This window comes from Sturnira hondurensis, unplaced genomic scaffold, assembly GCF_014824575.4.
Source record: "Sturnira hondurensis isolate 20B ecotype Veracruz unplaced genomic scaffold, ASM1482457v3 Scaffold0024822, whole genome shotgun sequence".
Taxonomy (NCBI): domain Eukaryota; kingdom Metazoa; phylum Chordata; class Mammalia; order Chiroptera; family Phyllostomidae; genus Sturnira; species Sturnira hondurensis.
The window spans coordinates 1,274,793-1,290,667 of NW_028097453.1; the positions used below are offsets into that span (position 1 = coordinate 1,274,793).

General features: G+C 46.5%; 1 protein-coding gene across 1 annotated transcript in view; it reads left to right on the forward strand.

Moving 5' to 3' along the window:
• The window catches only part of RAP1A (RAP1A, member of RAS oncogene family), a 66,767-nt gene extending 53,006 nt beyond the window's left edge, over window positions 1–13,761 (forward strand). Inside the window, exons 4-8 of the mRNA XM_037038941.1 lie at window positions 1,680–1,736; window positions 3,137–3,277; window positions 4,821–4,964; window positions 10,341–10,456; window positions 13,074–13,761. Coding sequence (XP_036894836.1) covers window positions 1,680–1,736; window positions 3,137–3,277; window positions 4,821–4,964; window positions 10,341–10,427 — 429 coding nt within the window. The 3' untranslated portion in view covers window positions 10,428–10,456; window positions 13,074–13,761. The remainder of the gene's footprint in view (window positions 1–1,679; window positions 1,737–3,136; window positions 3,278–4,820; window positions 4,965–10,340; window positions 10,457–13,073) is intronic.
• The last annotated feature ends 2,114 nt before the right edge of the window (window positions 13,762–15,875 follow it).

Consider the following 15,875-nt stretch of genomic DNA (forward strand, 5'->3'; position numbering starts at 1 on the left):
TCAGTTACTGGGTTCTGTGTGATACTGTAATGGTAGACACACACCACTCTACACTTGTTCCACCCACAGAAAGTAACCAGGGGTGAACTCTGTTGTGAACTGGGGACTTTGCATGGTGACAGTGTGTTGACATAGTAGGTTTGTTGATTCCAGCAGAACCCACTCTGGTGTGGGTTGCTGATGGTGAGGGAGGCTGGTGGGGAGCTGGAGAAAGGTATTCGGGGACTCTGCTTCCCCGCCCTGTTTTGTTGGGAACCTAAATAGTAAAGCTTATTTAAAAGGAAAGAGTTGATCTTAACAAAAGTAGTATTTTATTTAACTACAGGACTAGATAGAATTGTAGAGAATTTTTATGCTTTTATTTCCTAGACCCTATGGGCAGGGGGTGGAGGGAACCTAGAGTTATAAGAAAGACTAGCAGCCAATGGTACACCGCCCCAAAAAGAGAGATTAAACCTACCTTTCAGCAAATAAGAAATTAAGTTCATCGAGCTGTACGGGAGGAGCAGGTTCATTATCTGCAAAGTGTGCTTCAGAGACTTTGAGAAACTACAGGCCTAATTCATCATGCCTTGACTCCGCCCATTTACAGGTCATCACAGTCACCCTGTAAGTGAGGACAGTGAGTCTGTGGCCACCAGTGGTGCTCGTCACAGAAGCACAGTTTAAAATAGTCCTTGGGTTAGTTTTAGAAGACAGTGTTGCATTGCTGAAATTTCCCCAAATAAGTTGCTGGTTAAGGCTTTAGCTACAAATGGAGATCTGTACCTGGAATGCAGAAGATTGACCGCTTTCCTTAATCCCTTCTTGATGAAAAATTTTCCACACAGTTGAGAGTTGATACTTTCTTTAGGCCAACCTTCTCTTCTTTTATAAGATGCTGGGAAAAGAAAAGTTCAGTGTATACAATTTCACCTTATGCACACAGCTTCTCCAAATAAGTACCTTGTTCTTAAAGTCCTGAGGACTATATGAGTTCAGTGTTATCCATTAGCACTTCTATGTTCCCTTTATCTCTTTTTTTAATAAACATTATTTATTGAAATTTTAGAGCGAGAGGAAGGGAGAGAAGGAGAGAAGCGTGGATTTTTTGTTTCACTTAATGATTTGTTCATTGGTTGAGTCCTGTATGTGCCTTGATGGGGGATTGAACCTGCAACCTTGGCCTATTGAGACAACACTGTAACCAACTGAGCTACCCAGCTGGGGCCCCCCATCTCTTAAATTAAATTTTTTTATGTATTACATTTGGGGTATAGTATATTTTAGTAAAACTTTTAACAACTTGAAACATGGTAATTTGCCAAAATTTCTTTGCCCCAAAACCTGTCTGCGTTAAGGAGTTGTTTAAAACTTTTGTGCTTTGTTTTCTTTAAAGATAATGTAAACATTTTTATACATTCTTTACCATTTGCTTTCTAATAATAATTTTTTAAATTTTTTTATTATCAGAGTTACAATGGTCAGAAATATGTAAACTCAGCATTAATAGTCCTGGCTTCTGTACCATTAATAGAAAAGGCCTGAGGCTCCTGTTCTTAATTGTAATGCCAAGTTAAGCCTCAACCAGGACGTCTGCTGAGGAAGGCAGTGCAGCTAGTTGTTAACGTGCACGTTGGGGGGAGAGGCGGGAGGAACGCAGACCGCCCTCTGACGCCGCCCGTTGTCCCCGCCCACAGCAGGTGGAAGTGGACTGCCAGCAGTGCATGCTCGAGATCCTGGACACGGCGGGCACGGTGAGGGCGCCGCCCCTGCCCCGCGGGTTTGGTCTGTGGTGGGCTGGTCGGCAGTGCTTCCTCCGAGTGAAAGTGATTCTTCTGATGAAGAGCAAATTCTCGAACTGTGGGGCTTCTTCAGTATCCGTATGTGCATGAAACCATCTGTGATGGACCTGAAGCCCACATCACACTGTTAAATTGTATGTCAAGTTCACCTGTAGAATCTGTGTGGTGGGTTTCTTTTCCGTGTGTTCAGGTAAGGAGGAAGTTCTCACTGCTCCCAAAAAAGGTGTTTGAAGTCCAGAATTTTAGGTAAGCTAGGTATTTCACTGGGTTCACATAAGACTTTCTCTCTTGTCATCAGAGTAATGTCGTTTCATAAAAAAGCAGAATTTGTTTTTGCTTTTTGTCAGTATTATATTTGAACATCTCGGGGGGCTGCTGACACGCTTTCTGACAAAACCCTCTGGGGTTATTCGGAGCCTCGCTTCTCTTACCTTTAACTGGGCACAACGATGTCAGTGTGTCCTGCTTCAGACCATTTCTTACCCTGGAAGAACTTAGCTCACTCTTTCCAGTACCGCTGCAGTCAGAGGTGGTGATTTTTGCATCCAGACGGAGTCTCTCCAGACGTCTTGGAGAGACCTCTCCAGCAGCGAGGCCCTCGGCGCCTTGGCCCCCATCCTGCTTCAGCCGCCCACTCCCGTGACTGTGACACCAGCCGGTCTATTTTCACGCCCTCCGCGCCCCACGTACTGCCTTCTCCGCTCACTTCCCTTCAGCCCTTCAACCTGAGGGGAACCTGCTCATCCTCCTGTCTCCGGTCACTTCCCACGCCCTCACCCCCTTCACACAGCTGCAGGCCCACGGCCTGTTGTTCCTCCACGGTCCCCCGCGTGCATGCTGAGTCCCCGTGACATTTCAGCACCTTCCACTCGGCTGCTCTCTGTCTGTCCGTTTGGTTTCCAGGAAACACCACTTGTTGGCTTCCTTCCTGTACCGTTGGCCACTCCAAAGTGTTCTTTGCTCTCCTCTTCATGGCCCCGACCGTTGGAGGCAGAGAGCCTCCAGGTTCCACCCTCGCTCGGGCTTCTCACCCTGCGGCGCTGCCTTGGAGAGCATTTAATTAGGATCTGTGTGGTGAAAAGGACCGACACCCTTTTTTTCTAAATCACACAAAAGCAAATTAGGGAGGTGAAGATTTTCCTCCTGATTTTAGTTTATTTTCAGTGTTTCTAGTCAAGTAAGTAGAGAGGGCAGGACCATCGCGTCAGGAGTTTCTAGAAACTGGATGTCATGTCTTACGTTTCTAAAGCAGGGAATAAAAAATGCAGTGGCTCCCTTGGGCTGAGTCTGATTTACATTGTTCCAGTGTGTGTCCAGGAAGTCACGTTTATAATCGCATGTTTTTATTACAGGAGCAATTTACAGCGATGAGAGATTTGTATATGAAGAACGGCCAAGGGTTTGCACTAGTATATTCCATTACCGCGCAGTCCACGTTCAATGACCTCCAGGACCTGAGGGAGCAGATCTTACGGGTTAAGGACACCGAGGATGTAAGCATTTTTATCTTCCAGACACACTGCCATCTCTCTGGCCAAATCAGAAATGTCTGCGTCCTCTGTCTGTAGAGTCCTGGGCGGTTATCTACCACATGCCTAAAAGGGCCCCTGTGGCAAGAAAAAATGTCACCTTTCTAAATTTACCCACGAATGACACGTTTGCTGAGATGGCAGGAGAGGAGGGCGGACACGAATGAGAACTCGCTCCTGTGCTCTGTGGGTACTGAGGGCGGCGTAGAGAGCGGGGCGGCAGGACGCTTGGCAGAAGAAGTGGGACCCGAGTGAGCTGAGAGGCGGCAGTTATGTCAGGAACGGGCAGAGCGCATTGCCAAGGACCGTACGGATGTGTTCCTATTTCTGAAATTCTGTTGCTGTAGTTTTTGCTTACAGGTTTTTTTCTTTCTTTGATTATGTTAAAGATTTAGTTAATGGGGCTCTTAGAATTCTTGTCTTATTTGGTGAGTAGCATCTCTGTTGTGCTGTTCTGTAAAGACGAAATGTACATTTTATATGTTCACTTCAGTTTTGAACCACGGAGTGTTCCTGTTCAGTTGTATCAGTTAGGATATAAGATTTGCTTTGTGCCTTTCTTTCTGTTTTGTGTGTTCTCTCGTTACTAATGGGAACAGACGTGCCTGCTTGGGACCTTAACTTCAGCGGTATTGGAAGCGGGAGAGGTTTATTCTGTATGACTCAGGACCAACAGTAACCCAGTGGATAGTTCTCTAAGAGAATTCTGTTTTAGACAGTTAAATGCAAATCACTGAGCTCAGGTGTGTTTATCTCTTTACCCCATATAACAAACTGAAAATGATGGAGTTGCAGGTACCTAGTGTTTCATGATGATCTCCTCTTTTAGGTGCAAGATCCACCGTGCCCCTTAAATTCTTTGTATTATGTCTGTTACCTCACACATGGCTTTGCTCTCGGGATCCCTCGAACTAAGGATGTTGTACATTTCATTAGCAGCCTGTTTCATGGGAAGGAAGTAGGGGGTGTGGATACGCACAGCCAGCGTTTCCAGTGTGGAGAAGAGTGGAAGGCAGCACTGCTTGGTGGCCTTATTTTCTCCTTAACGACCCACCTGAGCTGGTCTCGAGATCTGCATGGCAGATGTGGAAGCAGGACCTGTTACAGTTTCTGTGTGGGTCTGGCCACTGCTTCTGGCGTTTGTCCGGACTGCAAGGTGAAGGGCTTAAACCACAGGCCCAATGAACACGTTCTTCTCTGTATGCAGGTTTTTCTGTTTGGAATTCAGCTGTTAGCAGCCCACATAAGAATATGGGATTATATTCTTAAAATAATTAGCAGGTCAATGTTAGTAGGGTCTTTTCCATAATTTTTCTGTTAGAAAAGGGGTTCTGCCCACCTCCTCCCCTCCCCTCCCCAGCACACATTCATATTCCTTGCTTTAAGCTCTGGGCGAAGTGTATAGTCCACGTCAGTGCACTCCAGTTGGTAGATGGTCATTGCTTACTTATAAAAGGATAAATAAGAATTATGTTAGTGTTCACTTTCTGTTGCTTTCTTCCCACAGGTTCCAATGATTTTGGTTGGCAATAAATGTGACCTGGAAGACGAGCGAGTAGTTGGCAAAGAACAGGGTCAGAATTTAGCAAGACAGTGGTGTAACTGTGCCTTTTTAGAATCTTCTGCAAAGTCAAAGATCAACGTTAACGAGGTAACCTGGTGCGGCGGCACGAACAAGTGCCTTTCTTGTTTCCTTGAAGTTAACAGCCAAAAACTGTTTGAGAAAAAATGTATTCTTATAAACACTCTTGATTCTATAATTTATAGAAAACACTAAGCAATTCCTAGAAACTGTATTCTCTTGCTCGCATAAAATTGCTTCGATGACTGTGATGGGGATGTTCATATTTACCTTGTTGGCAAAGATGAAGTTGAAGTTACAGAATATGTTTCAAGTCCGGCTAAGCCTCTAAATAATATGCCAGGAAGTGGTATGTGAAAATTGTCACATCACCCTTGTATTGTAACAGTTACTTATGTGATATGTGAGAATAGGTTGTAGGAAGCCACAGAAATTAAAATAGTTGCTGTAGTGAACTTACGTTAGGCAGAAATGTATTAACCTTGTGGGTGTCACAGAAGTGAGGGTTCTGAGTCCCGCCACCCTCTAGTGCGGGACTCGGAGGAGTCTGAGTGTGGACTGCAGTTTACGCTCTTCTCCGCCCGGTGCAGCAGGTGCACGGGGCTTTTTCCGTCCGTGACGTAAGCACTCCACTATCTTGAGAACATGGCTGTGGGCAGGAGTGCGTAACAAGTAAGCTGCCTGCCGGGGTGTAAAGGGCCGGTGGTTTGCTGGGTCCCTGAAAGATCAGTGCAGTCCCCAGCTGCCCCCACCAACCAAGTGGAAACTGGAGGTTCCCTGTGCTTATTAGTTTTTCACATAAACATTTTTAACACCTTCGTTCTTTTCTGGGAAGCACATAAACTTACTTGCTGGTGTGCTTGCCAATTGTAGCATCCCAGGTAATCAGTTGGGGTTCAGTGCACACATGGTACAGAGCAAAGAACAGGTTAGGTTGTTATAGTCTTGTGTTTTGCTCGTTGGTCCTTAGGCCTTTGGTTCTATAAGTCATTCTTACTTGACTGGGTTGGCCCAAAAGTTTGTTTGTTTGTTTTCTATAGATGGCTCCAGTAGTGCTTAGTTGTCTTTAACTTCATTCAAAACAATTTTGTTAGATTGTATTGTGATGACTCTAAATGTATCAGTGTGCATTTTTTAAAAATTTTATTAAAATTGGTGAATTTTTGTGTAACCGTTTTAATACTAAAGATGGAAGAAAACATGAAACATTTTCGGCATACTAAGCTTTATTATTTCAAGGAAGGTAAAAACACAACTGAAACGTAAAAAAAAATTGTGCAGTGAATGGAGAAGGTGCCGTGATTGATTGAATGTGTCAGAAGTGGTTTGTGGAGTTTCTTTGTACCGTTGGCATTTTGGCCAGAGAATTCTGTGCCGTGGGGCTGACGTGTGTATCGGAGATGTTGAGCGGCACCTGGAGCTCGACCACTGGAAGCCAGTAGCAGGAGAGAGCTGACATGCTCAGAATACCCAGGTCAATGCAGTCTCTAGTGAAGAAAATGAAAAAATGTGTCTTCTATGGAAAAGATGTAACAGATTTTTTGGCCAACCCATTATTATGGTTGTCTGGCTTTTGAAACGACCAAATTACTTTGAAGTATGTGCCAGGAGACATATTAAACTTGCTGCAAATTTCTATTTTACAAATAAGAGTGTCAAAGCTTGTTTTGTTGTAGTTTTTGCTTTTTTTAAAATGAGTACAAAAAATGAGAAATTCAGAACTTTCATTCATTGTGTGACTACTATATGTCTGGTACTGTGTTAGACACTATTCCTGCCTTAAAGAAGTTTGCACCCCAGCAGGGGACAGTCCTGCTGAGATCTTCAGTAATGATTAGTGTTCACTGCCAAGTAAATACAAGTGTGGGATGCTTCCAGCTTCAACTTTCTCTGCTGAGGAATTACAGTTTCATAGGTGTTATTTTTAAAAACTTGGCTAATCAACATTTTTCATTTTTAGTGCCATCTTTTCCAAAAAGAAAGATACCTTTGAGATAAAACCCATTCAGATAACAGTAGTGGTGCGAGGTCAGCACCCGCAGGGTGATTGGCCTTAGGGATGTGGTTCCTTGCTGTTCTGTCCTCTCCCTTACTGGGACCACCCACTGCGTTCCGGGGCTCAGCTGGGCTGGGTCGGGCCAGGGCCCACTGAGCACAGTGGACAGGAGGTGTTCCTTTCCGCTTACACGTGACCTGTTCAGGGGAGTCACACACTACTCAGTCTTCCTCTGGGCTGTGGCTTCCAGCGCAGCAGGACCGCTTCTTTGCAGCAGTCGCTAGAGTCACCCTTGATGGACGTGAGGGTTTGTAAAACAAAAATAGAAAACAAAACACAGTGGAGTACATCAGCTATTGAAGAATCTTTACTCTTTTGGAAAACACTACAAATTTCACGCTAAGTTTTTTTTGTTTGTTTTGCTTTGGTTTTTCTCTCTTTATCACCTGATAATCCAGCTACAGAGTCCCTTAAATAGTCAACAGTTCCTCAGACAACGAATGCCTGTGAACGTGAGATTTCTGGCTGCCTGAAGACAGGGATCACACTCTCACGAGATTCAACTCTTGGACTCAAACTTGCAGTCCGTACAGGGACACGCTGCTTGGCTAAACAGCCGTCTCATTCTCTGCTTACCTACCTACCTGCTACCTACCTATTTTAAACTCTTATCCATGCCATTTTTGCTAGGTTTTGAAAGTAATACATAGCCATACTAGAATCACCACCAAGAATTAATTGTTCTTTGCTGAGAATAATAGTAGGAGTCAGACACCCTAATTGAGGGATGGCAGAGGTGTTGAGAAACCAGCCTGGGCTCCCTTTAGACTTGTCTGTGGATCAGAGAGACGAGGGAGAGCCGAGGCCTTGCGGCCTGCCTGACAAATAATGGCATGGTTCGAACTCGCCTTCTCGGGAGCCAGCTCCTGCTCTGAGGCGGGCAGCCTTGGCCAGAGGAGTCATCAAGGGTAATTACTGCCACGGAGTCAGCCACCATTCTGTGCAGCATCAGAAACCGACACTGGCTGGCACAAGGAGACATGGTTTTGATTAACTTAGGTTTCGGTTTATCTTTTATCATTGTTCACTTTATAGCTTATGCTCTGAGGAGAGGAAGCTAGCGGGCGCACGTTCATAGCTTGTGCATACTAAGTCCTTAAAGGGCCTCAGAGTTGTGAAACAGCTTGTATTTCGGAGCTGTAAATCAAAACTGTTTTGTTTGTGTGTTCTGTGTGTTCAGCTTTCTTAGCAAAAGATAACAGTTAAATGGTTTGAAGAAGGTGGGAGGAGGAGAGCAGAAAGAATAGGATATGAATGAACCGTCACTTTCATGGGTTTAGGATAAACCACTCAGTGTTTTCCTTAACAATGGACAACCTTAGGGCCATTTTTAAAGATAAGTAGAAGTTGCTTTATCTGGGTCCATCTTTTAAAATGTAGACCAATAACTTAAAAAGTAATTTACTTGAAAACTTACTGAAAAGATATAAGGAGAGTAAAAAGAATTTTTGTCTACCTTTCAGATTCATCAGTCACTAACATTTTGTCATGTTTGTATAGTACTCTTCTTTACCCCTAAATTAGTGTGCGCCCTTAGATCGCAGACGTTCTCTTACACAACTGCTATACATACAGTTATTAGAAATCAAGAAAATTACCCTGGCCGGTGTGGCTCAGTGAGTGCTGGCCTGCGAGCCGATAGGTTGCCAGTTCGATTCCCAGTCAGGGCACATGACTAGGTTGCAGACCAGGCCCTCCGGCGGGGGCGGGGGGGGGTGCGTGTGAGAGGCAGCCGAATCTCTTGCACATCTGTGTTTCTCTCCCTCCCTTCCCCCTCTCTAAAAGTAAATAAGTAACATAAAAAATCTTTATAAAAAAATAAAGAAAATTGATGCCGACACAGTCCGTGTTCAGCACATAATTTAATTTTGCCAGTTGTCCCTATACTGCTCCTAAAAGCTAGAACATTTTGATGCATGTCTGCAAAGCACTGTTTATTATAGGTGAATAATAGTCGGGAGCATCCGGGGTCATTTGTTTCTATTCCAGGTCATTGGTAAACGGGCATTTGCATTGCACAGCAGAGAGCCGAACTCGGCCATGCTCTGACCCTTGGGCGCGCCATGCGTAGCTCCGTGGAGCAAGGACGTGCCGGACGCGTCTGCTTCCAAGACAGAGGAGTGGTGCTCTTTGGCCTCTGGGACCTTGCATTTTCCACCCAAAGTGAGCCCGGAAGATTTACTGACAGACACTGTCTGTCACTTCAGGTCAGGGCTCACAGACCTTTTCTCTTCCCTTCACCAGACTGACATCACCGAAAGGGGCAGCAACACCCACCGTGTGCTGAGGGAACACAGTAGCGCCTTGGCCCCGTCACAGCCAAAGTGTGCAACGTGGGTCTGACTGTGCGGAAACAGCCAGCAAACCCAGATCAGGGACAGCTCTATAAAGTCACTAGCCGTTTTGTTCAGAAATGACGGTGTCATGCACAAAGGTGGGGGACTCTTCCAGATTACAGAAGATCAGAGGGGCCTGGCTGGTGGAGCTCGGGCCTGCAAACCAAAGGATCTCGGTTCGATTCCCAGTCAGCACACATGCCTGGGTTGCAGGCCAGTTCCCATCAGGGGACGCATGAGAGGCAACCATACATTGATATTTCTTTCCCTCTTTCCTTCCCTTCCCCTTTAAAGATAAATAAATAAAATCTTAAAAAAAAAAGATCAAAGGGGCAGGTCAGCCAGTGCAGGAGGTGGTCTTGGGTGGACCCTTGCAGAGGGGGCGCAGTTACTGTGAAGGACATTACTGGGTAGCGGACAGAAACCAGCTGTGTGCTATGGACAGGGCGGAGTGGCGGAGGGGTGCTCGCACGTCTTGAACGAGGTGATGGTGGTGTGGGTGTGGCTGTGTGAGAGAGCAGCCTTGTTCCAAAGACCAGCACACCCCGAGAGCAAGGAGCCTGAGCTATGCGGGCTGCTCTCCAGCATCTGAGAGAATAAGTGCGTGTGTGTGTGCGTGTTGAGAGAGCACACATCATGATCACAAGGCAGAATGTGAATCTGGGTAGAGGATATATACAAGTTCTTGGTGCAATTTTTGCAACTTTTCTGTGAGTTTGATGTTCTTAAAAAAATACAAGTACGAAGATTCGGTTTTCAGGCATAGAAGGTTCCATGGAGAATGTGACTTTGCTGTCCTCTTCTGCACTAAGTCTTTTGCTGAATGTGATGCTGGGAATCTCGGGGCGAGTGTGTGTCCCTCATGGTAAGTAGGCGAGCCCTGCCTCACCCTGACCGGGAGTCAGCCGGGGCTTCTGCGGTGCCCGCCTTTAGAACGAAGCTCGAGATTCAGATCCAGGAGCAGAAGGGTTTTAACAGAACCGGGGTGGTTCTGCAGAAGGAGGTCTCGTCAGACGTTGGTTGCATCAGTACTTTTTTCTTGCTTTTATCCAGATATTTTATGACCTGGTCAGACAGATAAATAGGAAAACGCCAGTGGAGAAGAAGAAGCCTAAGAAGAAGTCGTGCCTGCTGCTCTAGGCCCGCGGCGAGCAGCAGCTCTGAGCCAGGTGAGGCGCAGCCCGCGTGCCTTGCTGTCCCTCTCCCTTTGCTTTGGGCTGTCCCCCAGCTTAACCACTTCCTGTGGCACTCATTAGGGTGTTTCCAGGCTTCCGTAACTTGTAGGTGTGGTGCCTGCTTTGTAGACGTGTCCCTCTGTGGAGTCGTTTGTGTCCCTTCGTGAGACGCTCAGCTGTCTGAGGGACGGACCAGGTCTGTTCTGCTCACCGCAGTGTCCCCAATGCCTGGGCCAGAATAGTCTTCAAAGAACAGTGGCGAAGTGAATGCAATGCCCACCAAGGTCACTTCCAAATTCACGCCAGATTGGCTTACAGAAAGGCCCAGGTGCCCATTGCGTGAATTATTTAAAGTGAACATACTCACATGTCTTAACGGCAGTGTTTCCTCCCAGATGGACCTCCTGCCCTGCATCCCAACAAGGAGGAGGTTTGCCTCTTTGAACTTAATACAAACAAAAATGTGGATTGTTTTATGTCTGGTTTCTTTCACTCAAACATGTGGGTCTTTGCAGAATTGTCCTGGCTGTGTATAGCGTGTAGTAGGTTTGTTTTTGTCACACGACTGCATGTACTAGCAGTATGTCTGTGTGTTCCGCCGTGCAGATGGACATTCGGGTTCCTGTCGGGAGCTGGTGCGGGCAGTTCTGCCGTGCACATCGGGTGCCAACCCTGCAGCACGGTGCGTGTGGCTGTTTGGTGTGTGTCCAGGAGTGGGGTGGCTGGGTGGTACACTTTGGGTGGACAGCTTTAGTAGGTCCCCCAGAGAAGTGCTGCAGTAGTCATACGAGTGAACACACCTCCCAGCAGCTGGGGTTCCCGCCTCTCCCCAGATTCAGTGTCGTGGGTCTTCGCACCCTGAGCCATTGCACGGGGCGTGTGGAGCTGCCTCGGTGCAGGGCCGGGGGTCGTTTTATCTCAGAAGTGAGCTCGCTTCTTGGAGGTGTTTTCTCTGGAGGCTTCCACCTAGTAGCGACTTCACCACGTAAGTGTTGAGTAAGTGACGCTTTGGGGAGAAATTAGTGCCAGCTCTGAAGCCACCTGTCAAGTGAGAAGCCAGGCCCTATGGGGTGTCGTTTGTTTTTCTTCAGTTGTGCATTTCAGTCCCCTGGCCAGTTTCTGCTTATCTCCATTAACTGCAGACGGTACCATAAAGGAGTGTTTTTATGCAGTGGGTTTGTGGTGTGACCTGTAAACTAGGACTGCTGACAGGAGCGCCCACTTGAGAGCTGGTTGTGCTAACCCTCGTCTGTTGGGTCTGTTTGGTAGACTGCCTCTTCTGGAGTCCCCGTCCCATGAGCTAGAATGTGCTTCCGTACAGGTGGGAATCTCCCTCTGTCTATCTGTCTCTCAAGGGAGACAGTTGAGTAGTTGCACCCTCTGAAAGGAAGTCATGGGTACTGGGCAGAAAGGGGAAGGGGGCATGCAGTCACCTCTGGGAGCTGATTCAGGAAGGACAGCTCGGGCCAAACTGTGCTTTTAGACTCTTGGTGGGACCCTGGTTCCATGGCTCTGAGTCCTCAGCCCCCCGAAAGTGGTCCTTGTCAGAGTTGCCGCTGCGCAGACGCGGGGCCAATGAAGACTTTGTTCGTGTACTGGAGTGTACCGTTTAGCTCTCTTAGAGTTGGCTGGCCTGATTCTGCCCTTACCCTGACTGATCCTAGTTGAACTTCCCTCTCGGAAGTGTCCACTCAACTCATACTTAAAGGAAGAGGCGCCATCTCCTGGCCTGTCGGGAGAGTTCACTCTTGCACACCCTGCGGGGCACTGAGATTTGCCTCAGAGGAGAGAGACCTTGGCCTAGATCTAGAAATCAGACTTGCATCCTGGTCCCGTAAGTCCTCGGACTCTGCTGTGTCACTCAGCTTACAGTTAGGTGCTGGGTCACCTGGGCTGTCTCTGAGTGCTGGGTCAGAGTCCCGAGCCATCAGAGCCCTCAGCTGGCAGAGCACATTGTCCTGATCAGGGACGGACGGGAGGGCCACATGGATCCCATTTGAAAAGAGCTGAGAGCTGGGCCCGTGTTCTTAGCCCTTCCCAATGTGTGCTGCTTTTAGAGACCCAGGAGAGCAACCCCCTTCCTTTGGGGAGAGCCCGCCTTTAACCTAATTCTCTCCTGCTGAGCAGCAAGGCTGGGGGGGGGGTCTCCCACCCTGCAGTATGGGACCAGCTCTTCCCCATCGTCTCCCCGTCCTAACCGCCTCATAACGCCTCAGGGGCGAGCCTCATAACGGTGTACGTGGTGGGAGGTGGTTGAGTGAAGCATTGCCGGAAGGGGGTGTTGGTGCAGGCGGGTGCTGATTCCTTAGGGGAAGGACTTTCCAAGTTGAGCTGTAATGGGGCAGAAATGAAACAGTCACTGTTTTCCTCTCACGGACGGGACTGTCAGGTATGTCACGACACACTTAGTGTGATGACACTACTTTCTAAACACTGTAAAGGAAGCTTGAAATAGCCCTGTGACTGCGCTGGTTGGTACCACTTGGTTCTCTGGTAACGATCGTCCAGAACCGTCGTTTCTCCGGTTACCGGGCAGCTGCCCGTTTGCCGTCACCTTCTGACATCAGGAGATTGACGTAGACGTTCCATGTCTGTCTGTTCCACGTTCTAGATCGCAGGAATGAAGAACTGTTGCCTACTTGGAAAGTGCCAGCATTCCAGACTTCAAAAACTAAATCTGAAGAGGCTTCTCCTGTTTTATATATTATGTGAAGAATTTAGATCCTATATTGGTTTGCACAAGTTCCCTGGAGAGAAAAAAATTTGCTCTGTGTATATCTCTTGGAAAATAAGACAATAGTATTTCTCCTTTGCAATAGCAATTATAACAGATGTGAAAATAAATATACTTGACTTCTAATATGATCACACAAAAGAGCATGGATGCATTTCCGAAGTTAGATACCGCTACTATAATCAGATGATTCATCCCGACCTTTGTACCATGACCCCCGCCAGGCACTGACACGCCGACCGTCACACTTCGCGTCTGTCATGATAGAGATCATGAGACTTCCCCTCAGACTCATTGCAGCAGGTAACCTTTGAGTCATTGACTTCATTTTATATTTAAAAATTATGGAATATCATTCTGCCATTATATTCTAATTAAAATTGTTTGTGCATAATGCTTTGGAAAAATGGGTCTTTTATAGGAAAAAAAACTGGGATAACTGATTTCTATGGCTTTCAAAGCTGAAATATATAATATACTAAACCAACTCTAATATTGCTTCTTGTGTTTTACTGTCAGATTAAATTACAGCTTTTATGAATGATTAAATTTTAGTACATTTTCATTTGGTTTGTGTGTTTTTGTTATTGTTTATAGATTTAAGGCCTTTATCTTACAATGACGACATTGTTTTCAATGCAACAAGTAGCTCTTTTCTGCCTAGAACCTGCAGGCACTTGTCCGTGACCCCAAGTAACTGTGACTTCTCTAGAAACAGACCTCACACTGTCTGTCCCAGGCGCGTTTATTCCTGTCGTCCAGTAACACACATCGGACTACATAGAATAGTTTTGTATATTCTCTCTTAATCCTAAAGATTGTATCTTACTGAATAAAGTATCCCACTGTGTATTATTTTTAAATGTAAAAAGTAAGTTTAATACTGTATCAGTGTTTAACTTTTGCAAATCTTCACGGCTTGTAATCTCATCTAGGGGATGCTCTTGCCATTGTTCATCTGTGGGTCTGGGTCCACGGATGAAATGGTCTGTGAAGGTTTCCAGACTTGCTTTAGAGTAGATGGAAGAACTTGAGAGGCGTGTGTGTGAGTGGGATGGCATGGACGCTTTTGCTTTGACTACCTAGAAAGTAGCACAGAGCCGCAGTGTGGGAGAGGTCGCCGGGTTAACACGTTAGCGGGCTGTCTAGTGGTGCTTTTCGTTTCCTTCCCGGTTTTTTCCTTTTTCTTTTTTTTTTAAATTTATTTATTTATCTTTAGAGGGGGAGGGAAGGAGAGAGGAAGAGAAACATTAATGTATGGTTGCTTCTGGTGCATCCCCTGCTGGGAACTGGCCCCTGCCGGGAACTGGCCCGCAACCCAGGCATGTGCCCTGACTGGGAATCGAACCGCGATCGTCTGGTTCGCAGGCCTTTTTTTTCTTTTAAACAAAAGATGGCGCTTAAGGAGGACGTGGACTGGGTGATAATGACTTGTGTGTCCTCCATAGAGGTCTAGCAGAACAATGCTGGAGAAGGAAGGAAACAAGTGTAGGAAACCCTGTGCCTTGTCCCTGAATGTCAGGACACCAGACCCAGAGAGTCTGAGTCTTTGCTCAGGGATCTAGATGCCGTCTCATAGCAACCAGGTGTGAGGTGGCATTCGTGCCTCACTGAGACTTCCCAGGAGTGTGGTCAACCAGCCTATCAGTTATGAAGTTGAAATTTAAAACTCAGATTTCACTTGTAAGCTCTGACCAACCTGAGAAAATATTAAAGTATTATTAAAAAAATCGGAAATTGTATTCTTTTGAGTTTCTAATAAACGTAGTTACCTAATACTTTCCCTCCTGTGGATGCACTTACACTTATGTCTGGGATTGACGGGCCAAAACTCTAATAAATGCAATGTATTTTTAAAAAACAAGTGAAGCAGTAGGGCCAGTCTGCTCAGGTCAGGGCGGCTTGGTTTAAGGCCTCTGGAGTCGTTCTTGCTTTAAAACTGAGCCTCTCAAGCACTCTTTCGGATCTGAGACATGCGTCTCACAAAGGAGTAACAGTGTCTGAACGGAGCCTGTTCCGTAAACTATGTAGCTGTTTGCCAGCCTAAGCAGAGATCATTAAATAAGAATGACTCCAAGTTACAATCTGCTTGACAAGTAGCATGAACTTGGTGTCCTCTAGTTTAGAGAAAGATGACAGACATTGGTTCCTTTGTCACAACCCGTAGGGTCCCCTTGAGATGGAGATGGGACTGAAGAGAAAATGCCTGTGTGCTGCCTAGGGGTGTGCAGAGTGGGCCCTGCTGGGGGTCCAAGACGGGCACTGCGGTGTCTAGGAGATCGCCTTTACTGAATGAGGTGGACAGGTGTCCTGTTAGAAAGTGACACAGGTGCGCTCTCACATTGCCCTTACGTGAGCTCCTCAGCCTTGGCTCCAGAGGACAGGATGCCAAGGCTGAGGAGGTGCAAATACACCTGTGCTATTTCTATAGCCCCAAATGGCCTTAAGATCATATGAAGCCTGTATGATAAGTAGGTACACGGGGACTTGCACCCTGTTCATGTGTGTGGCTGTTCAAACGGCAGTGCCTTTGGTTATGTATCACATGACTTAGAGGATGTCACAGTTGATAGGTAGCTTTTTTCCGCTAATAACCAGCTTCAGTGGCTTAGTGGTGCCTCCCAGCCATCTAGTTTAAGATACTAGCAATAAATACCTCATCTATGATTTTACCGTCCA